At 34.7% G+C, this 24,551-nt stretch overlaps 1 protein-coding gene across 1 annotated transcript in view; it reads right to left on the bottom strand.

Annotated features, from left to right (window-relative positions):
- The window catches only part of ADGB (androglobin), a 121,052-nt gene that overhangs the window by 59,747 nt on the left and 36,754 nt on the right, over window positions 1-24,551 (bottom strand). Inside the window, exons 9-14 of the mRNA XM_030023512.2 lie at window positions 24,311-24,439; window positions 18,267-18,361; window positions 15,608-15,782; window positions 14,725-14,815; window positions 12,100-12,244; window positions 3,708-3,753 (exon numbers count right to left, since the gene is read on the bottom strand). Of these exons, the coding sequence (XP_029879372.1) occupies window positions 3,708-3,753; window positions 12,100-12,244; window positions 14,725-14,815; window positions 15,608-15,782; window positions 18,267-18,361; window positions 24,311-24,439 (681 nt within the window). The remainder of the gene's footprint in view (window positions 1-3,707; window positions 3,754-12,099; window positions 12,245-14,724; window positions 14,816-15,607; window positions 15,783-18,266; window positions 18,362-24,310; window positions 24,440-24,551) is intronic.

Genomic DNA, 24,551 nt, shown 5'->3' with positions numbered 1-24,551 from the left:
AATACTACCTTGTAAAAAAAATGTTCAAAATGGTTCAAAATTTAAGTCAGTCCCCTGCCTCAGTTTTCAGTAAGAAGGGACAGACAGGCTGACTTATTGGCATAGAGGTACAAAACCAGAAATTTCCCATTTACAGCAGAAATTGCAAGAACATAACACACCAAATATGAAGATTGTAGCTAATTTCCATAACAGAGCACAGAGATAATGGCACAGGAAATCTCCAATCCACAAAATGGTACTTAAGATATCTTTCAAAATGGTACTTAAGATATCTTTAAATGTAGGTTTTCTACCATGAGTTTGAAGATTAGCAAATGTTTTAAAGAAAATAGGAAAAGTGATCAACTACAGATTATTTAGTCAAATGCCAGTAAACCAAATTTCAAATGCTGGCAAATGGGTAGATGGATTGAAAGGCAAAGTAACTTTACCCAGGTAGAACATGTCACACTACCTTGGGGAGGGGAGGGATTAGGAAGGAGATTTTTTGATGAAAAATATCACACAAAGAAACAGAAGTGTCATACATGCTCTGCCTTAAACCGAATTGCATTTTCATGATGAAAAAAGTGCTACATAATGCTGCAAAACTGAAGGCAACCAACCTATCAACTTCAGGTTCACTTTAACAGAATGTCAAATTCTACCTACTTTTATGGAAAATATAAAGATTGTCCACATGATCAAAGAAATTTTCCACCTTACTGTATACTACTTCAAATACATTCTATATACACTGTACAGTAATGTCATACTTAATTCCAGCATGCTTATTTGAAATTTCACTTTCTGGTTTTGTCATTTTCAGCCTGTATTTTAGTTTCATTATGTCTCTGGACAAATACTGGAACAGCAAGATTTCTGTGAGATAATGGATAATCATGGGATTAATGTGATACTACAAATAACTTCCATTAGATCCAGTATCTGTACCAAAAGCGAGTGGATATCATAGAAAAGCACTTCATCTAGAGAATATAACTGCTTTATTGTAACAATAACACAGACAGAATAAGTGTAAATGTACGAATTTTCATTTACAATAAAGCACAATTAAGTGTAATTATATGTTTTGGGACAAATTTCTTGTTCTGGTAGATTTGCAGAGCTATGATTTCCTACTCTGAGGACATTCTAGAGAAAGACAGTGATGCACTATACTTTTACAAAAACATTTCTTTGCATTTGGTGAACCTCAATAGCGCAAAATTTCAATGGACTTTAGCAGCCTAAGTAGTTTAATGAGAACATTTTACACTTTTTTTTTTTAAACAAACATAAAAGGACAGAGATTCCTAAACTAAAACGTTGAAATATTGAAAAGCAATTATTTATCCAGGAAAGGATTTGTTTGTATGTGTGAGTTTACTTGTAAAATATCACTTTTCTCAATAGGAATGTGTTGCAAATCTGCTTCAAGTGAATAGAAAGAACTTTCCTGACATTAGACTATTTATATATTTAACTAACAACCTGTAACCAAACTCTGAAGACATAAAGTTATTGAATTCTCATTGACAGACTTTGCAAAATTTGAGCAATTTTTAGCCATCTTAAAAAGTGTATTAAAACCCCCATACTCATAAATAAAACATTTTTTATAAGATTTCTCTGTTTCTCTCAGTTTTGATTCATGATTCATGCTCTCAAATATTCTGTGGAGTTGAAAGACTCATAATGAATCGTTTTGAAGTAATACAAAGTAACCTTCATAACCTACAGTGCATGGCACAGTGCAAAGCATTAAACCAAGATAGATTACTAAGCCTCCTTTCCCAATGATTTTTTTTTTCTTTTAAAACCAATTTTTTGAAGATGGGTTTAATTCATAATTAATTAAGACATTAAAATGAATTGAATCCTGTAATGATTAGTAATATTTTCTATGTAAATTTGGAATAAATGGATTTTGCATAGAGAAATGATAACATATAGGTTGAGATGGCCTGGAGACCGTGAAGAGAACCTGAGTACAAAGGATTTTGTTACAGTAGTAATGTGAATTATTGGTAATATAGGCCAGAGTATGGAAACATGTCCACTTCGTCCTTTTCTTTGGTTGTGCTCTGGGAGCTTTTCTTCAACGGGGATTTCTTGAGCAGACTTTTGAGTAAGCAGAAAAGATGGCAATCTGGCTATTGAGATACAATAACTTTAGAATCAATTAACAGTGACAGCTACAAAAATACTCCAAGATCCCAACATATTCACGGCAGGCTTAAAGAGTCATCTACTGCAAATTACTATATTTCTATTAGGTTTTAGCACTGAGCTGTGAGAGAATAACTGAAGGATATATTTCCAGCCCATTTAACTTGTAGCATTTTGATACAGTGAGATTCTTCTGGTTTGGTTCTTTCTTTACTGGGATGATATCAGTAAAAGTAAGAATTCATAAGAAAAGATATTCAAGCACTATAGTACTTGAAATCATGATCATTTCTTAAAAGTATAACCTCAAAATTATACCATTTGCCTCTACTGAGCATATGTTTACCAAATTTGTTTAAAAACTGTTTATTAGTATAGATTTTGGAGAAGTACAATTTACATTTGCTTCAAGATATTTAAAAATCATAAATGTATTCTCACTCTTCATTATACTTTTAGTATGACCCAGGTCTGGTTGGGTTCCCCCCCCGCCCTTCTCTTTATAACCTTATCTTGCATTACCCTCTTTGGGGGTTACTAGAGATGGTTGATAGGTTGCACATTTTTCCAGAATGAAGATAATGTTAAAAACTATGAAAATATCTAAACATCTTGGGTAAAATTACTGGGTTTAATCACTGTAGAAGTTAGGAAGTTGTGCACATGCTCTAACTGAGAGGATATTTATTGTATTTCTCAATTATTGGAAGAGGGGATCATAGATATTTTACAGAGAACAAAATAAAAATTTTAAAAAGTTTTAAAAAATGGTATTCTATGCCTTTTCCCCCTGTGAGAATCAACCTTCAGAAATGCTTAAAAAGCAAAGGTGCATTGCACAGGCTTCTACATGGACTGAATAGTTGAAAACCAAAACCAAGACAAGTGTTACATGTATGAATCACAGTGTAAATAAAGCATGAATCCTATTCACGTTTCACATGTTCTTCTGCTCTGAGAGTCACTTTCAGAACTCTGGCAAAAGGAAAGGTGTTTCCTAGCAGTCAGTTTTATGAGAGCTTCATTGTACACCAAGAAAATCTGGTCACTTCTTTTAAAAAGAAGGCTCTTACTAAGTTCACCTGACCAAACTCTTAGAATGTTCACTTAAACAAAGAAGTACTCATTTTGAAAAAATGACTCAGTTTGAATACTCTTCAAAGATAATCTCGAACACATTAAAAAAGTAACATTTAGTAAAATGGATGCTGTCCTTTTTTCTTGCCTTTTATTTCAGAAAAAAAAAAGTATAATTCACAGTGATTACAAAAAGAGCTCTGTGTACAAAATCCAGTGCATTTTACTGGAGAGTAACTTGCGAGAAGTGTTATTTTTTTCAATATATTCTTGTAAATTAGGGATTTTTTAATACCAATCTAAAGATTCTACTCTATGTAATTATACATGCTATTATCAGTTCTTCAAAATCTTTTCCCATAAAACCAACACCCATAAATAAGAAAGACTGCTGATATTTGTATATGAGGATTAACAGTGAGGCCAAACAACATGGGAATGGCAGAAGTCTGAATATAAAATTCAAACACACTTACCTTTACTGGGTCTCTCTGCATTCTGCTGCCAAAATAGGGTGGTCTCCTATATAGTGAAAAAAAACCCAAAAACCAACAGTGGTGATTATAATCCTGCATTATTTCATTAAAGAACATTCTTAGTTTGGGGGCAGTCCTTCCTGAGATGGAGAAACAAACTAGTAAGTTATCATTGTAGTATATATTTTTTAAAGAATTATAGAAATAATAAAATTCACCACAATACCTACATATACATCACCAATAGACAGACTGATGTTTTTCTAAAGAAGTACATGTGATCCGGAGTCTGAGATAAAAGCTGTTCCATATGCCTACTCCTCTGCTATTAAAAAAATGTTCTTTGATACTACTGTTCTTTGACAATAAAATAAGTTCTATTCTGAGAACTAATTAGTCCTATTCTAGAACCAATTCTTTTCTTTTCTCTTCTGTTTCCATTCTAGGAAAGTATATGGAAGGCTCCTTTTCCAACAAGCATTTCTTGCTGTGCAACTGTACACAACTGTCATTGGCAAGAGCAAGCCTGATTGCTACAGCATCTTTTGTTTTCTATCAGCTGCATAAATAAAAAGTAGCCTGCTCTTTTTTATATGTTTTTGGCAAAAAACTTTGTCCTGCTCAATCCCATTTCCAAGCTAAAGCTGCTTAACTAATATGAATGCAATATCCACTTACATTTAAAATTGAAATCAAGTCACCCAGCTTTTCAGAAAAGTCCACCCATTACATTTGCGAAGACAGGGTCCTTTTCTTTGAGAGATTAAAATCTTGGAAATTGTTAAAAATGCATGCCTCGTCATCCTTCTTTCTGACTGCCCTCTTACCTGCAACATGACATACTGTGCGCAAGACTCACTTGCACTTTTTTGTTTTGTTTTTTTTTTTTTCATGAGGAAGGAAGAGCGGGAGAGAGATTCCATTTTCCAGCTTACTTCCTATTTGAATGGGGCACTATTAATGGGTTAACTGGACTAGCTTTGCCTTTGCAAAGATAAATACTAAAGCCTAAAAAGGCTACTGCAAACAAATTTGCAAGCTGCTTTTCATCCCAAGTCTCCCTTTAACAATGTTTGTCATCTTTCCCTCCACCTAAACTCCCCCTATATACTCAACTTTAGCTGTGTCAAAGGTGCTAATGCTGAAACTGATAGCATTGAGCTGGCCAACATCTGGACACACAGAGTGATTTTCTGTTCTGTGTTTCAAAGAGGAGTTGTGGGAGCTATACTGACTTGGAGCTGCTTTTATGCTCTCTCAATACAATCTAGAAACATTTTTTGAGGGGAAGACTGACAAAATTTAGAGTCTGAGTAAGTTAGACTGGATGGCTGGTCACAACAGCATCTAAAGTTTGCACAAGGTCATTGTGCTAGAACTCCAGGTCTGCCTCAACCCTCCTGTTACAGACTACCCTGCATATACAATATGAAGTGACCTGTGAATGCTTCCTTAAAGGAAAGCCTTACGGCTTTCTACTTTAATTCCTAGCTGCAGTAGAAGTCTTCCTGCAGCATTTTACAGCACCTCCACAGGCCCAGAATAGGCTCAGGAATCTCACCTCTGTCAAAATTTTAGGTGTTTGATCTTCTCTGAACTAACTAAAGGAAAGAGTTGAGAGAATAAACTACAGATTTAAGAGTCTCTGTCCCAAAATAGGAAGTACCTAATAGTTTAATACTTATAATTTAACTGTGGTATTGTTTATTGAGAGAATTTGAAAGTCCCATTTTTGCACAGCATAAATCCTAACTTGTATTCCAAATCTGTTGTGGGTTTTTTAAAGAACGTTCATGACTCAAAGCTGGGGATAGATGTAAGATAAAGAGCAATTAAGAGAAAAATACAGACATTGTTGAAATTGTTAACAGTTGGTTGAACAATTTTGTAGTTGAAATATATTATGTCTTACACGTCCCTTTTTAGATTAATTTCTTGCTCTTCTAGAGCAAATGAAAAGGACACAATAGGATTTTGCAATTGCCCGTGTACTTCAGCTCCTGTTCCAGACTTCTGTCCATACAACTGTGCAAAACAAAAGGCAAGCTGTGATCACTTGTCAAGTGACATTGACAGTCATGCCTCAACATTTGGGTCTGAAAAATCTCTAATATGGACTATCTCTCCCCTTTAAACTCAGAAGTACTCATGCACAGGGCTGTCATGCTTCTGCATGGCAGTCTACAACTTGCAAGATTCCAATATTGCCAAATTTCTTGTAGAAGCCACAGGATTTACCAAACAGGTATCTGTCAACTGTACAATTTATCAAGTTTCTTCTCAGAAATCCTAGGCATCTCCAAAGTATAAAAAGGATCATACTGTACAAAACTTGGAGACTGTAATGTTTGTACCACGAGTCTAGCACTTTCTGCCAGGCTTACTCTTCATGGACAGTACACATGATCCGTGCTTCTAGTATGGACATGTGGCAGCTTACTATAGAGCTACTTTGTTGGTATTACCAGCTGGCAGCAGGAAGGCCTGGAGAGATACAGAAAATCCTCAAAAACTGCTTCAATAGAATTTCCAGGAAAGGAGAATGTACCCTGGAAAATCTGGATGCTTAGTAACGTTACTTTAGTTGGTTTGAGCTGTGAAAGCAACCTAACCACAGCTGTGTAGAGACTCCTGTAGGCTCATTTACCCAGTTTTTGAAGTGCAAACATAACATAGTCAAAAGCTGTCTGCTTCTTTAATGGTACAGGATGGGTCCGTCTATCTAAACCTCAGTGATTTGTAGACAACTGGGAGCGTCAAGGAAGTTCTCATTCTGTTACGCTATTGCCTCAGCTACAGCGACTAAGACATTGGCATAGAAAGAGAAACTAAAGGCATTTTTCCTCCTTAATGAACACACACTGTCTTAAAGGTCAGCTCTGCTGCCACAGTATCTGATAAAGAAAGAAATAAAAAAAAGACTTGGATCCAGCTGTGAAACATGAAAGGATGCACACAGTTAGATACAGGGAGAATTTAGTTACTTGCTGTCCTTCCTGCAATCAATGGAAATCTGAATGGAAAATGTGAGGAAAATTCACTGGTTAACTTAAAAATTTAATTTATGATCTATTATGTTTTATAATCATCAACCCATAATTGTAGAAATAATGGTAATTCATAGATTTATAGCTACCTTGTTACTTTTAAGGATTCATTTGTATTTTTCAGCCTCCTAACATTAGCTATGTCATTATTTTATTCAAATCCACCAAATAATATGTTTTAAAATCTATCTGCTATTTTTATAAAACCAGTATCCTTTTCTATTGTAGAAATGATGCATGGCAAAACTTTTCACACCGGTTTTTCTCTAAAAAACACCAGTCTTCTTCCAAAAATAAGCTCTCTGGATATAATTGCAGGTGAAGGAGTAAAGCTTCAAATACATAATTTTTAAGATTAAAAATTCATTTTAAATCTACTTCCAAAATGACAAAGATCCAACCCTGTATTAAATTTCTAGGTTTGATGTTGACCTGAGAGTTATATCATCAAAGGGTTTTGCATCTATAGTCACTTGGACACGATCTTTTTTGCCTATTCCTGAGTCACTGTTTTCACTAAATGGAATATCAGTTCTTGTTTTAGCTGTGATGTGGGAGAATGTCACAGAGGTGGCTTTTGAAAAAAGGCAGTGGTACAAAAGAACAAACAGCTGCAAAGTTGTGCACAGACTGACGTATAGGAATAGCTTAAAAATCCTGGATTACTAACTCAGCTTCTCTTTTATTCAGTCTCTAATGTTAGAGCTGTGCCAATCTGTGTAAGCAAGTAGATATTTGTGGGCCCATCAGAAAGATTCTCTATATCACAAATGTCTAAATTTGTGTCCCTCTTCTCAAGTCCCTCTTCTAATTCATGTGCCTCATATTTCATGTATACTTTTTTCCTGAAAAAATAAGCAGGGAGTTTTCATTTTGTGCAGATTTAACTAATTTTCAAAACTATAATATTTGTAAAGAAAACAGAATTTTTTATTTTCTACCTAGCCCTCCTGTTGACTCAATACCAATTCACTGTGCTTATGAAATATATCATAAAAAGGATTAGAATGAGGAGAAGAAAAAGCTTGTTATGACACAACAGTCCCATAAAGGGAACATGAAAAAAGCATACAACAGAGCATGCAAATAAAATAGACTGGTATCAGTTGTAAAGCAGAAGGTAAGACTGAGCTTGTATCTATAAAATAATGGCATTGAATTAAGAAAAATGAAGTAAACATGAACATTAAAGAACAAGTGTATTGTGTTTATGTCACTGGAAGAGAGCGGTGATTTTAACCCTTCTGCTCTAGAAAGTAGAATTGGCCAGGGAGCTTGATGCTGAAGAAGTCACAAAGAGAAGTCAGAGTGTTCTGCTTAAGATTTCTGAATATAGGAATCAGGTCAGCCTATTAAAATATCTAGTAGCCATCACAAATTATGATGGTAAACATATTTGGATTAGGTTTTTCTTGTTTTGTTACTGTTCAACATTTCCTCAAACAGAACGCAAAGAGCTTTCTTCTCAATGGAATTGGAGAGAACTTGTATTAAAGAATTCATTACGATGGAGAATATTTGAATAGGCTTTCGAATGGCAGAGCTACAAGGAAACACTATTCTAGGATAATCTTTTTCTCAAAAAAGTTTACCAAAATTACTGGTCCAGAAAACCGCAAGATGTTGTGCAATTTACAATGATGACCTTTTCGGTTTTTTCCTGACCACAAAAGTGGATAAGGAATAAAAATGAAAGGAAAAATCAAATTCTGAAAACCTTCTAGCTCAGGAAGCCTTTATTCCACAAATAATTTTTTCCAACCAAAGGGAACAAGCCAGAAATCTACTTTCACATGTATTTCAATGCATCTTACACATATAAATTACTTACCTTCCTATTTAAGAAGAATAAAAGCGAGCTGCTTCATTAAAGAACTGGGCCCTATTTTATGGAGTTTTTAAACAAAAAATTCACGAAAGGTATTTTCTTAATAACAGTGTGATTCAAAACCAATTTAACTACCAAAAATAGATATTTTTAAAGATTTTTTTTCATAATGCAAATCCCCAAAGCTTTCAGAACTGTACAATCAGAGGGAATGGGAAATTCAAGTAAAAAAAAAGTTTGGAAAAAATCAATAATAAAGCATTTCTGTTCTTTGGCATGAGTACTTTGGGGACACGAGGGAGGGTGCCATGTCTTTCAACTTGATATTCTTCAAAGAAGGTACATCCAGCTCCTAACATTTTATCTTTCATTTATCACTAGTCTCTGGGTTTTGTGACAACAGATCTTAGGAACAGTGAATCAGATATTCAGTGATGTAACTTCATACAGTTTACATTGGAGTGAATTGAAATATGCTAATTTAAACTTGCTGAGGATCTGGCACAGCAGCTGACAATTTCAGTCAGCTTAAAGCATAAAACTCTGCATCCCAAAGATTTGCCAAATCTATATCAAAGGTTATTAAAGCAGATGTCTTCTGAATAGCAATCGCACAGTTTAAAATGGAGACAAAGTTATTCACACTCAGTATACTGCAATACAAAATTCTACAAATTAGCAGTTACCTAGTGAGTTAGGGATATCAAAGTTTCTCTTTCAGTGTTTCCTTTTTTAATCACTAATTGACTAAAAAATATATATATAGTTGTATATTGTTATTTCAAGTTTTAAAGCTCTGGAAATAAAGCTCTCCCATAATGAATCTCCCAGAGGTATCCAGGTAATTTTGTTGATTAAAAGATTTAATATGTGAAATAAAAAAGATTGTTCTGCAAGTTAAAAACATTATTTTCTTCTGCAATCTGTACAAATGCAGTCCTACTTACATACTGCAGCTTTTAATAGGGATAGCATTTTTCAACTGAGATTTAAAGTGAGGCAAAAGTAAAGTTCAAGTATAAGTCAATTAGCTGCTCATAACTTCTTACATTTCATGTCTGAATCAGATTGCCCTCAGATTAAGTCACATTCATGTCTTCTTCCAACCATTCCAGTTTTATTGACGTCTGTCTCTCTCTTGTATTTTCTTACTTGCCCTTGCCTCTCCTTGACTGCATATCCTACTGTGACAGACCAGCTTTTTACAGTCACATGGCTCTTTCTTACACTCTTGGACTAGGGGAGAAAATCAAAGTGATGTTCCAAACTCCTTTTATGCTTCCAGCACATAAACGTCTATTAATTTGTAACTAACTAAATCTATATTTGTACAGCTAGAGAGACTGAAGTCATGCAACCAATAATTATTCTATATTGTAAGATGCTACCTACAGCTCCTTTTTACCCTGCTGCTTTTGTAATGATTTTCGTAAGTTACAATTCTTAAAAAGACTTTTAAAGGTGAAGTACTAATGAAGTATTAATTAAACTATTGTTTATAAAATGTACACAAAAATACAGAATAGCTAAATATATGTTCTATTGCAAAGAATTCTCCTTCATTACAGAATTGCCTTATTTTAAAATCATAAATACCCAATAACTATATCCACACATGTACACTTTCTATACACACAATAGATATAGAACAGTTTAAAACAACTGAGTTTCAAATCTGAAATATAAAAATGGTGAAAGAGTATACTCTGAAGAGGAAATATATAAATAGGCACTCCAAAAATTACATAGAAAATTATTTCCCTTTTACTTCAAAATTTACCACACTAGATTCTGTTTTCTTTGTTCCTGAAGATACCTCATGACATACTATCCTTAGCAGTATGTCTTTGGTCTTCAAACACATTTTGTAACCCTACAGGCAGTCACTATACCTCAAACAAATACCACAAATGCTATCCCCAAGTATATTTATCAGTTTGTCCCAGAAAAGGACAGTAGAAATTTTAAAATAATTAGGTCACCTTTACTACAGGATTGTGCAGAGGTGGACTTTGTTGCTGGTTTTCCTTTATGCAGCACTACGGATGAATACATTTTTATAGGTTCTTTTAAATTATTTTCTATATTGTAATCATTGAACGTAACAGATATGGAAGAAGCACACATTCTTTACTTGGGATAGAAAATAAATGTAGAGGGGAGAACTGTAGTAAACATTTACAAGTTGAAAATACGTCTTCCCCAAAATATAATTGGTTTATTGAGTTGGATCCACGCTTGAGTATAACTTCATTGAAAGCATTTGTATGTTGCCTAGACTTCTTTTCCCCTCCATTTTCTTAAAGTCAAAAAGAGAAATGCTATCAGATGCTCTTATGAGCAGTGTTTACTGCAATAAGTACGAAATTGAAGAGATACTGATGCTGCCACATTGGGTTCTTTTTAGAGTGTTGAGCAAATAAAATAACTTCAGTGGAGCTCTGTTTGTTTGTTTGAATATTTAAGTCTATTTCTCTATGTTGTGAATTATTTCCCTATACAAATTATCTTGCATGAAATAGTGTAGTGTCCAGAAACTCTTTGAAAATATACTTTTTCCTCTGTTCAACATACAAGATTTAAATATCAGAAGAAGCATTTTATTAAAGGTTTATCTAAAAGCAGACTTTGGTAGCACATGCACATACCAATTTAAAAACAAAAACTGAAACAAGAAAAAAAAAAAAACCAAAACCCCATAGTAGTTACAACTGCCCAAAGTCATCCTAGTAATATGTTTTACTGAACTTGGGTAAGATTCATCTTACCTATCTTGGAAAATTACAGTGGAGACTTCTACCTAGTAACTAGCATTTCCTTGGCTAGCTTGGGCAACCTGTAGTCAGCATGCTGCATCTAGTGAACCTGCGTGGAGGAATGTCACTCTCACGGAGTCGCTTGGGAAGCCTGAGGGTCTAATACATGGCTGAGGATTCCCTTAGAAGGCAAAACTTCTGAAATTTAAGAGCAGGCAAACTCAGCATTGAAGCCTTAACTCTTTCTAGATCTAGCCTGAAGTCTTTCAATAAAGAACCAAAGAAGAATGCCATTTTAAGGCATGTGTTTATAAAGTTTACATTTTTCAAGCAGCTGCGTGCCTAGGTACATCCTTCACTGTAGCTGAAATACACTAATTGTAACATTAATCCATGAAGTAACATTTATTTATAAAGACCCCTGACTATCTTCTTAAGATTCTCCCATCAAATTGATTATAAAGAGAAAACCCAAAATATTTTATAGTGTTAGCAATAGGACTTTTAGAATCTGAGGAATAAATCATAAAAAAAATAAGGTTAAACCAAAAAGTATTAGGAAAGATTTCCCACCCAGTACACATCAATATAACTATAAAGTGGAAAGGGTAGGGAAGCTACTTAAATAGTGGGGAAAAAAAAGCTTACTGAAAAGTCTTTAAAAAACTATATTTAAGGATTACGTATTTTCTATTTTGTCTTTCACTGTCCTTTGGAATATAAAACTAGGTCAAGTCAAAAAAAATTAGGAAAATTATTACCTGAGAATAATCTTCTGCATTTGAGTGTCTCCCACTTCGATTCATATCCACATTACTGTCACTTACATTTTCGTCATTTTCAGTAACAGAAGCGAGACAGGATACGGAATGAAATCCTTTTTTGATAGTAGACTGTGGAAAGTGGCTAAATAATAAAAGAAAACTCAAACACTTTAATCCATACATTTACTTTCAAATGACAGTCTTCATAACTACCATTCTTAACAGAATTTTGTCAAAATAATTTGTGCCTCCTTTATTTTGACAGCTTAATAGGGCAGCACAAAATCTATATATGCATATATTCCTTACCACTACTGGCCTGGCACTGCATACATATCTATGCTCAAAAGACCTGAACTGTTGCCCTCCTAACTAACCCTCCAAAAACAAAACCCAAGTCAGCTGAGGAAAACCAGATGATAATGCCAGAAGTGAATAAATTTCTATGGCCCCCAGACCAGAAAAAAAAATTTATAATGTGCATTACTTAAATGGAGGTAGGGCAAAAAAAAATGTTTTGTGTCAGAATAGTTTTTGTCTTTTCCCTCAAAATGGGTCTCCATAGATACCAGACAGCTAAAACACACGATAACCAAGGAAACCTGTGCAAGACCTATTCTGGTTGTAGTAAAAGAAAGCTCTGCTGCTGACTTCAGTGGAGACAGAAGTAAAAAATGATGGAAATATAAACAACTCTTTGCTTGTTACCTGAACTAGGAGAACAAGATCAAAACCATGTTGCACATGTGCCAATTAGACATAAATCTGTAATTGTGTTATTGCAGCAATAAAGAACAGAGAAATATGTAAGCATGTGTTATCTAGCCTGCTTCTTAAGGACCGAGATAATGAAACATCAAGATCTTTAGCAGTAACACAGTCACAATCTTGCCTTTGAGTGTTTCAAAATATTTTATTAGAATAAAAGCAAGAGATTAAAAACAGTTTCAGTCCCAATTGTGTATCTAAGTCCCTTATCTTATTTAGGCAGCTATATTACTTTAATGAAATACTAATACTTGCTATATATTTTTGGTTACTACCTGTTAATTAAATCACAAAAGATTGAATTAGCTGATTGTCATGGAAACTTAGCACATTAAATAAACTGTCCTTGACAAAATGGGGTAAGTTGACCATGAAGCAATCTATTAAATATGAAAAAAACAATATAAACTATGCAAATACTGCAACTTCTAAGTATTATTCTCTCATTCTTTTAATAACCTATTAATAGATATTGCTTAAAGCATTTTTATGTATTTCTACTCCTACTATTTGAAAACAATAAGTAATTTAATGTATTTTTAAGCAATAAAATGCAACTGTATCAGCAAAACAATGATATTCCCAGAATATTCCATCACTTCTTCCATGGACAAATGCTGGTGTTCAAAAAAAAAAAAAAAACCAAACCAAACATCTAACTGGATTATTATCAAACGATCCAATCATTATGATCAAAATGCAGAACCTGCCAAATATGTAATTTATTCAGTTTATTTAGAGATGTACCTAACAAAAGGTGTACGCACCTTAAAAAAATATACACACCTCCAACAATTTACAAATTGTTGTTGGACTCAGTCTCAAGAAAAGATATAACCTCCAAATAACGTAAACCTTTTGGTGCTCACTTGGTATGTGATACATTCCACGCTTCCTTTGTCAGGAGTTCGGTCAGAATAAAAGAGAGGAGATTAATAATTCTAGCAGTTGTCTACTGAATGTTCACATGATAAGCTGAAGCTTGACAGAAATGTGTTATGCAGTGGGTCATAGGAAAAAAAACCAAGGCCCTGATACACTTAATGTTATGTTTTATTCATAAACAGTAACATTAATTGTTCCATGCCAAATACGTGATGCCCATGAAAGTACTGACTGGTCAGTCAATGACTTCTCCTTGTTATGCACAAGAATTGAAAAAGACCAGCAGTTTGAGGAAAAATTTGAAAGACATCAAAGAATACTCCTGGTTTTGGTGGAAGTGATCTATAAATATTCTACATCTTTGGGCCCACTGAGTAGAGAAACTGGCAAAGTAGTTTTGCCTGTCAGAGCTCCCTGCTGTTCAACAAGTAGGGACCCAGCCCTCAGCTGTGTGCCTGTCCACCTCCTCCTGGCAGGTTTTCCCACCAGTGTGTAGATCAGCAGATTGTAGGGAGCAGCATATAAAGTTTAGAGCACCCCAACTTGCATCTCCAACAGGTGTGTGCCAGTAGAAGAACCTGCACTCCCAAAAGAGGTGTGCTTGTAACCCTCAATGCCAGGAGGGTGCATATAATTGCATGTGTATGCCTCTGTGTGCGTGATGAGAAATTCTTGGGCTTAGTTAACAGAAAGGTGCTCAGAAGTTTGTAGGTGTTCACTAACATTTTGTAAGCATCTAGTATAGTGGTTTGTCTGTGGTATTGCTGATATTGATCCTAAACATACAGTTCACTGCCAATTAATTATGTGACATCAATAAATCAATAGAGTGCTCTGATCCTGGTGTGCTTTAAATTACATGAATGGAGCAGTTTTTCCCTGTGACACAAGTAAACATAAGCCATTGCACTTTCACAGTGAAATGGACTAACAATACAATGCTAATGCTGAAATACATTGAATACTTACATGTCTGTGGGTATTGTGATAAGATTCAATTTGTAATTCAAAAATAGGCTAGCAATCTCAACATGTTCTTCAGGTTTCTTTACCACCGGCTCTGCAAAAAAGCAACTTCTTAAATACATATTCACATGAAATATTTACTACTATAATTTTCACAAATAATCTCCATAGGGAATTCATTACCCCTAAATAATTCTCCAAGTATCATTGCATACACTGGAATGGAAAAGAACAACCAGGAGTGGTTTTAGGTGACATATCATGAAAAAAATAAGTGCTTCACACTCTGATCCTCAGCCTGCAAGGTACTAAAAGTGTGCTTAACCTACATGTAAGGTTATCCAAGGTAGTTCAGAACAACAGCGCATTCTGCCTTTGCTAATTTCCTCTGTTTCTTATCCCAGTATATTTTGCTAGCATGCCTGTAATGCTTTCATATTCAAGCTGTCTCATATCATGCATTTAACTCCATTATGCAGTATAGACAAACCCTAGAACAAATTTACCTCTAAAACTATGAGTTGTTGCAGCAGGACTAGTCACATACTCTAAAAGTTTAAAAGGTGTTCAGAAGCTTTCGTCGCTCCGCATCAGAGAGCTTCTGCATTGCATTGATAACACTCCCTCTCCATTTTCTCCAGTAGAGTACAGTGCTTTTTTAGAGGTAAATTAAGACACTTCTTAAAGCATTTAAGAAATAATAGAGCTAAGGGGAAGTAATACAAAATTGGCAAAAAAAAAAAAAAAAAATTAAAAAAAGAGAAAAAGTAATCCCTAGGGAAGTTCCCTTGAAATCAAGATAACAGATGATAAGTATGGCCCTGAAAATGTTTATAATAATTAAAATGTAATTACAAATTTATTTTGGAGATTTGAGTAGACAAACCTTGGGGTTCAGATGTCACAACAGTTTCCTTTTTCTGACGGAAAAGCTTCCAGCGAGGAACTGGTGGTGGCTGTGGCGGTGCTACCAGAGGACAGGACCTGGTTCTAGTGACCAGGACAGGATGGCTATACATGTGGGAAAGCCCATATTGCCTCAGCTTCTCTGAAGAATCAGCCTATGAAACATGGAAAAATAATCTGACAGGTCAGATCTCCTTTCTCAACACATCTCTCTCACAAAAAAGAACAGCATGCACACAAAAGCATCTGACAGCTTGGATAACAAATGAAACAAAAATAGTTCAACTGACAAGGCTACGCAAGAACATTCTAATTAGAATTTGATATTCAGCAGAAAACGTATAATTGAATACTTAGAAGTGTTTACATATATTTTTCTTTTCATAATAGATTCATCACTTCTTTCAACTTATTTATGTAACCATATTCTTTTAGGTGCTACAGAAAACATAACTGAAGCAGAACGAAGATGTAAGAAAACAACAGTAACAACTTTTTTTTTTTAAATAAACATTTTAAAAAATACTTCTTCTGAGGGAAAAAGTCCTTACTTCATGCTGAATTTATAAAGTGGCAGCATTCTAAAAGCAACTTGTGAAATCTCCATAACGTAATATCCCTCTGAACCAATACATCATTAAAGTTAAGCTTTTTATCTGCTGGCTAATTTAGAAAACACATTAAAGGCACTGTAGTTGACCCATATACCAAAGCCCTTAGCAATAGACTTAAGAGCAATTTTAGATGTGGACATTGAGTGGTGCTCTTCCCATTAAAATAATAATGGTCCAGTACTTAACATTTTTCACTAATGAAAGTTCTGTTACAAGATTTCTACATACTTTTTATTTTAAAAATACACCTTCTTTTACTTGCTAAGTAAATCACCCATCACTTATTTCTTTAACATGCTCATCAGCAAGTCTCTGATTACTCCTGCTTATTGTTAAATGTTCCTGAGGTTCTGTAATTATAAACTTTGCAGAGAAGAATGTAGTTTTGGTTGTCAGTTATTTGAAGGGAGAGGATCAAATTAAAAACAGTAAGGTACACAAGGAATATATCAGCCTCATTTGATCTCTGAATTTATAAAGATATATTACAGGAGTGATGACTGGGTACACACATATTCAAGCAACTTAAAAATGCAAGTTAAAACATCCAAGATTAGAATAAAGATTTTGAAGACGACCAGTTAGGCGCCATAAAGGAGAACTTGTCAGCTGCTGAGTAGGAGACACACTTGAATGACTCAATTATTGATTTTTTTTTCATTTTATTTGAGTGAACTTAAGACAGTTAAATTCAAACCACATCAATCCAAGGACATACAGACTAGAAAGCAAAGCTAAAAGGGATACTGCAAAAATTCTGGAGGGAAATTCTGGCACAACTGCAGTCAATGACAAAATTTCCTCCAAATTTAGGGAGCAACTCCTATCCCAATGAATCCACTCTTCCAAACTTTAATTATTTCTATCAGTGTAGTACATCTCAGCCCTCAAAGAAAGCTTGAAAATGGGCTTTTTTAACCCACAAGAAATCCACTACACTTCTATACTTAATTTCTGGCAGCTTCCATTTTTCTATCAGTCTTTACTAAAATACTGGTTTAGACATATAGATTCATCTGCCTCATCCTATTTGGTCTGCCATGCCTCTTTTTCAGTAATCTCTATACCCTAACAGACTGAAGGCAAGTTTGAGACTCAAGGTGTTAGGTGGCAGGAAAGATATAACCCTATGTCACCATTTCGAGTTTGCTTTTTGATGACTAGTATTACTTATTACTAGCAAAGCGACAGTATTGTCTGAGACCTTAAATTAAAATAAAGTCACAGAGAACGAGCTAGTCTTCAAAACAGCATAAAATACACAGCACAATTTTAAAAAAGAAAATAGTGCAAGAATTGAGAGCAGTAAAGCATAACACCTGCAAACCATTTCTGGAAATGTCTTTATTCTGTGAAGCCTATCAGTTTCCTGAGAAGGCAGCTTAAATTTTAATGTTCTAATCATGATAAATATGATTTAAATGTACAAAAAATTAAATCTAATTAATAATCAACTCAAGAAAGCCTGCTCTGGCATTATAAATAGCTTTCTGTAGAGTGTGAGTGACTAAGCAGAAATTTAAGCATTTTTTTTACCCCAGCTGCATGAAGTGCTTCACTGTCTCCAGCTGCTTTCATCAGTTACAACACTAATGATAGAAATGGATATAAACATGCTATTTCTTATAGAACAACATATCAGAAAATGTATATCAGAGAATTCATTAATTGTAGCCTGAAAAAACAGTAAAATTCATGTTTTTCAAGTAGCCCATCAACAATTAGTCTTTCCATTCAGAAGTATCTCATCATGATGCATTTTCTAGTCCACATCTAGTCTCTCCCAGGAGACTTCAGCTCCTGGGATCCAGAGGAAAGTGGAGTAAAACTGAAAAAATGACCAGGCTGTGACAGGAAAATGCATGTTCAGAATACAGAAGTACCAAAATATAAATTTCACTGATAGTCGTTACCTGGTGACTGTTTCACTATTCTAATGTTTGTTACAAGATAGTTGCTACAAAATGAAACTCCCTGATAATAAAATATGTAATGCTTTCCTGTCCTGAGAGCATAGAATCTTACCATCTGCCCTAATGAAAAAATATCCTCTTCAAACAAGTGTAGCGGTATACAGCCAGCATACACGGCCATTTCTGGCTGGGTTGGCACAGAAGATTCTACAGAGAAAACATCAACATGTTTTAGAACAGGGTAAACAGTAAATAAATGTTGTTATACCTCACCCTAAATTATTCTGCTTTCTCTGCCTTATTTTTATTATTCTTTACTTTCTTTGACTCTGTTACTTCATTCAAAACAAGAGTTCATTGTAAAGTACTGGGAAGAGAAGCCATGAATGGAAAAAACACATTGTTTTAATCCTTACCTATTTAGACCATCAACAACTTTTGCATATTTTACACAAATGAATAACAGAAACTACAACTTAGAAATGCAACAGATCAGAGGTAGCTCTCACGATTGTTTTGTTTTTCTTCAAATTTTAAAAGTACTAGATACTAGCATGAAGAACACAATACGCATCATCTGGGTAGATGAAGTAAAAACACACTGATAGGTCAGTACTAGCTAAAGGCTTCTCACCAGTGAAAGCCAAATTTGATCTTGCCAAAAAAAGGATCAAAAGCCAGAGCTCTGGCCACTCCTCCCAATGGATATGAAAATTGAAATAAGTAGTTTGAGAAACAGAGTGCTTGTAAACCAGGGTTACTGCTCTTACTTCTGTCCAGAAGATGGAAAAATGGGGGTAATGATGGCTGCTTCAGAAAGTGTGAGGGGGTGACCCCATAGCTGCTATCCCACATGCCTTACGGAACTTTGTTTTCCTGCAATTCTGCCATAGGCAAGGCATAAGAGCAGGGGCACATTCACTTCGTTACCCCTAGAAATCTGTTGCACTAGGCAACCACACAATCGTCTCATACCTGTATCTGTGAAAGAAGCCATTGTTAATTCCTGAATGATGAAGAGAAACCAAGGCTGTCTGGCTGACAGCCAGTTTTTCACTCAGGCTGAAGGGAAATTAAGTCTAAAAAAATATAATACTAGAAACATAGGTCTGTGGTTTGACCTAAAAGTCAGCTCAAAAAGAAGGATATCTATTTATCTCTATTTTTCCTTAGTCATCTAAGAAAGCATGTGAAGACAGGATTTCAGTACACAGGTTGTGACAACTGTTTTTCATCAGAATGTTTTGCCCTTCAGCTCCACCTCAAATACAGGATAACTGCTTCCTATGTTTAGTAAGTATTCAACTGAAAGTTGCTCTAAGAATAGGTATTTCCTGTGAAATGGAATAAACCAATGCTGTCTGCATACAAAGACAAAAGGGAAAGAAAAAGAAAAGGGAAAAGAAAGGAAAAGGGAAGATAGGCAAGTGGCTGAAAAATACAATTTGTCAGACTTAAAGTCCATTTATTTAGAAGGTGAGCAATGGTTTTTTCTTAAAGCAGTAAGATTTCTCTGCATCTTAAATATTCTTTCAGAAATTCAATTACTCAAATATAAGCTGATGGTAAGTCAGTTACTTTCCAGTGGATTCTTAATATTTCTCACTGCATGCTTGTTATTCCTGTGTTAACCACAGCTCTTGTGTTAGCTGTGTGTTTCAACTTATTCAAAGGCAAGGCTATAATCTAGGTTTGATCTCAGTCCCAACTGACGTATCTGATCTGTTACAAATACAGCAGTAGTAGCTATGATGTCCTACACATTATGGAACAGTATGTGCCACAAGGCACACCAAACTCATTGCTTGTGAGAAGTACTTCTCAAATAAAAGTATTTAATCAAATACCAGGTGGAATGTAAAGCTGTCATACTCAGTCCAGATGGGTTGTGAAATAAAATGTCTGCAAGGCAGACAATAAAGAGCAATGAACAAATTATTAGAGCATGCAGATGATTAACCAGGCACACCATATTCACTTTAATAATACTATTACAGTACTAAAAAGATTTTGTATATTATGCCAGTACCTTTTAAAAATAATATATAATTTGATCCTTTATCACTGTACAAAAAATGAGGAGGATGTATGCAAATTATTTGCCACCAAGTGTATTGTTGATTAGTGTGAATTCACCATCTGGGTAAACTAGTTAAACCTCATAGCCTTGATAAAATTGTATTATTAGATGAAAAATGTTGTAACATATGGTAAAACAAAACAGTTAGATTCAGCACAGCCTATTATTTATAACCATCAGTGTGGATTTAAGAATTCTGCCGCGCTTTGTTAAAAATTTCTGAATCCTTGTAGCTGCTTATGTTTCACATTTGCGGCTTTGCAAATTCATTTAGAGAGAGTGAGTACTACACAACTTGAACAAATCTTCAGTCCCTGGGAGAAGGGAAAGTATCATTTGAATTGATCCATGTAATATATATATTTCCAGCCACTTAAAAAGAAAGGCCAGGAATGAAAATTGTTGCTTTTAATAGTTCTTAACTTTTTATTTAAAAAAAAAAATCATAGGTTTGGAAGACTCACAAAGAATTTTCCCCCTGTATCTTAATGTTTCTTTTAAATATTTATTTGTCAAATGAGAGCTGATGATGAGTTTTAACTTTCAAAAACACTTCAGTTGGCTTTCAATGTCCTTCTTATCAGGTGGGCAGCTCCTATGTTAACCTCTGCTGTTGTGTTAGGCATGGATTAGCTTTGCCTATTGGAGGGTATATTTTTAGTCTTCAGAAAAACAACCTACGTGCTTTTCAGAATTGACATAAATATTGCAGAATGATAATATGCATTTGAAAATACAGAACAAAATATTAAACTCTGGTCCCTACTTAAAAGTCAAAACTCTTTTGAATAGGCAAAAGGAAAATGAAAAAACTTCACAGTTACGTGTTATGTAGCTCATTGACTCTGATGGTTAACATTACAGATATACTTGTATGGTTTCAGAAATTTTTAAACATAGTAATAGTCTCTCAACACTGCTGTGACATAGAAAATACTATTATCTTTAATTACAAAACTTGTATCAAGGCACAATGAGACTTAGCAAAAATAAAAGTCTGGTATGTACAACAAACTCCCAAATTCCTGGCTAGTGCCCCCTCCAGTGGAATAGTATTCCCTTTCCAGCAGTTGAGAAATTATTAGGAAAATCATTAGTCTAGAAACATAAATGGAAAATGCAGCTGTAGCTCTTTATAGGAACAAGGGGCCTAAGTAGCTCATATCATATCATCATAAAAACTCTTTATGGAATGAATGGACTCCCTAGGTAAGAAAGGAGAAACGTTTAGTAGAAGAAAAGACTGCTGAGTGGAAAAGTGCAGATTGTGTGCTAAAACGGGCCAGTAGGAACATACGAATTGTCTACAAAAGCCTCCTGAGGACTGGCTGGCTGATAAGCCACAGGAGCAGAGAGCCGGTTGCTCTCAGGAAGAGCCCTGACTGATCAGGTGAAGGGCTCGTTATTCTGCTGGATCCACGTAATAGGATGAATAGAGAAACAGTTCAATGCTGCAAGGATCCTGAAACTCATATTGTATTTGGAGGATGCAGCAGGCATTGGTCTGAGCGCACAAGTGATTCAGAAGTGTATTTATACGTTTGTACTGGGTCTGGCTGGGATGGAGCTAACTTCTTTCAGAGCAGCCTGTACGGTGCTGTGTTTTAGGTATGTGACCAAAACAGTGTTGATAACGCACCAATGTGTCAGCTATTGCTGAGCGGAGCTCACATAGCATTAAATTCTTCTGTTTCTCACTATGCTGCCCCAGTGAGTATGCTGGGGTGGGCAAGAGGCTTAGTCCTTCTCATTCTCTCCCCCATCCCACCGGTGGGGATTGAGCGAGTGACTGGGCAGGGGATTAGCTGCCAGACAGTGTCAACCCACCACAACATTATAATCCACACAAAATCAAAAAGCCTGTAAGAGAAGTTTCCAAATACTTAGAAGTAACCGGTATGTCAATGTGTATGAAACTAAACAAGGTAATGAATATACAACGTAATGAATACTAAAGGTTTTGTCATTTTAGAAATAAAATAGAAATGCTTCAAGACTAGTTAAATATCTCTTTAGAAATAATTCATATTTATCAGAGAAAGAAGAACAATTCCCTTAAAGTCCTCACACTCAATAGGCAGAGTGAAAACTTACAGTAGGGAAATAAGCACTTTTGTGGTGCTGGAAATTAAATACTTTTCAAGCCAGTTACATTTAAAAAAAAAAAGAAGAAAAAAAGAAAAAAAAAGCTATTGCATTAAGTAAAGCCACTGTTACAAAGCTCCTAAGAACAATTCAGAAACTTCTTACAACCACTGCCTCTGGAGTCTGACTTTGTACCTAAGCCTTAGTTTCAGATGTTACTTCATGCACAACAATGGTTCTACTTTCCTGGGCCACTCTCTGCAGACCATATGTCTCATAAAGCCCGCAAGCTTTTTCTCTTGTGGCTACAATCTCACAACAAAAATGCATTTTAATTCAGTATTATTTCAAATTGCAGTTCTCTTTTTTTTTTCCCTTGCAGTCTAATAATCTTAAATCTGCTCCATAACTTACAGCCCCTGACTTTACAATCTTCACATTTACTTCTGTTCAAATTCTTATCAAGTTTATTAGTGAGATATCTACCTCTTACTCTTTTTCAAAACTCTTTTCTGGTTCAGACTTAGGCTAAAATAGTTCTCTAACCATTGTATTTGAGCCCTGAGCTAATAATCTTTCTACATAACCTCTTCACAGGCCACCAACTGTCTTTCAGAAAACAGCATAAACTGTGCCTTAAATGGCAGAAGAAAGATCAAAATGTCATGTTGATTTTCATACGGAAACACTGCCTGATGATTTTTAATACTCTTTCACTCATTTTGCACAATTTCTAGAATTCATCACTTGGATCCTTCTGCTTCGCCTTTGCTTTCTTTTCCCCACGACGTGCTTGAGTACTGGTCACATTCCTTATATTCATGTGAAATGCCTCATTTCCTATTCCACAACTATTGCCACTGAAGCAAACTACGTTCCTGCAACACATTTTAAAATTTACTGCTGTTTAACTCCTTTAGTAGTAAACAAGGTAGGAATTCAAATTACTATATTTGCTGATGACAAACAGCAGTATTGGTTTGATATAAATTAAAATTATTTAAACCACCAATTTTAATCAGGATTTAAATCAAGAAGCAGGATTTACATAGTTTCAAAGAATCCGATTTACATCATTCTTGTTATACATTTTTACTTTGTAGTTATTTCCCCGAAGAAAGATGCTCTATTCTTACCTAATGATTTGCAGCTAGATAGTATTCCACCTAATAAACGTTTCCTTCTGCTAGCCATATGGAAATGTTACATGTATGCAAATACAAGCAACAACAAAAGCAAATCAGCTTAATGTATATTTATGAAGATTTTCTATATTTTATGCTAGTAAGCATGACATTTCTTATTAACTGATTAGTTGACCGATTAGTATTTACTTGTGGTTTGTTTAAACTGTATTTTGGTTTGTTGTTTTTTTTTTTTTAATATTAAATTTAAATGCACAAAGCAAGAATTTACTTAATATTTATGCTAACATGGAGGTATCAATACAAAAAATAAATTAATCAAGATATATTTCCAGGACAAAGGAAACAAATTTATTAAACAATTAAATAATGGAGTGAATTCTAATGAATATTTCTGCCTACCCCGCCCCTCTCCCTACCCTTCAATTAAGAAGCATTCCTTCTCTTTCCAATTGCAATTTACTGAATAAAGTAGATATTGAACAAATAAGTTATTAGAGAGGAAGCTTTTTTTTAAAAAAAATTATTTTTAATACAGAAAGACAGTTTACACTAGAACAAATCTTGGTCCTACATGACTGGCCAACAACTTCTAAATATTCTGCATAGATTTACTTTAGATATCAAACACAAATTACTGCACTACTATCCTTAATATAAGTTATAGGATTCTAATAGGCTGGAATTACTTCAGTCTGTAATACAGCCTGTAAAGAACTGCAATTTTTTAAAAATTAGTATATTTAACCTCCCCCCCAATTAAGTTCAAAAACAAATAAAAGCAAAACCCTTTGCTTTACATATATCTCCTCTTTGCATTTTCAGCTTCAAAAGAATAGGACTTACTTTCAGTTAAGGCCTGAAGAGAACGTTGGGCATCTGCCAACATCTGTGAAGACTGAAGTCCTAACTTGTTTTTTTCTTTCTCTCCTTCTCTGCTTTTCTTCTTTCCATTTTCTCTCTGCTCTGCTTTTTCTATTATGCAAAATAAAGATTAAATATTTTTCTTTTACAGATACAAAATTTCAGTCATAAAGTCTCATACTGTGTAAATGCTTTAATGACATTTTAGATAAATTAAAAAGAA

The sequence above is a fragment of the Aquila chrysaetos genome, chromosome 8, assembly GCF_900496995.4.
Source record: "Aquila chrysaetos chrysaetos chromosome 8, bAquChr1.4, whole genome shotgun sequence".
In the NCBI taxonomy this organism is placed as follows: Eukaryota; Metazoa; Chordata; class Aves; order Accipitriformes; family Accipitridae; genus Aquila; species Aquila chrysaetos.
The sequence above is the reverse complement of the archived record's forward strand: the minus strand, read 5'-3'. Positions and strand labels throughout refer to the sequence as shown.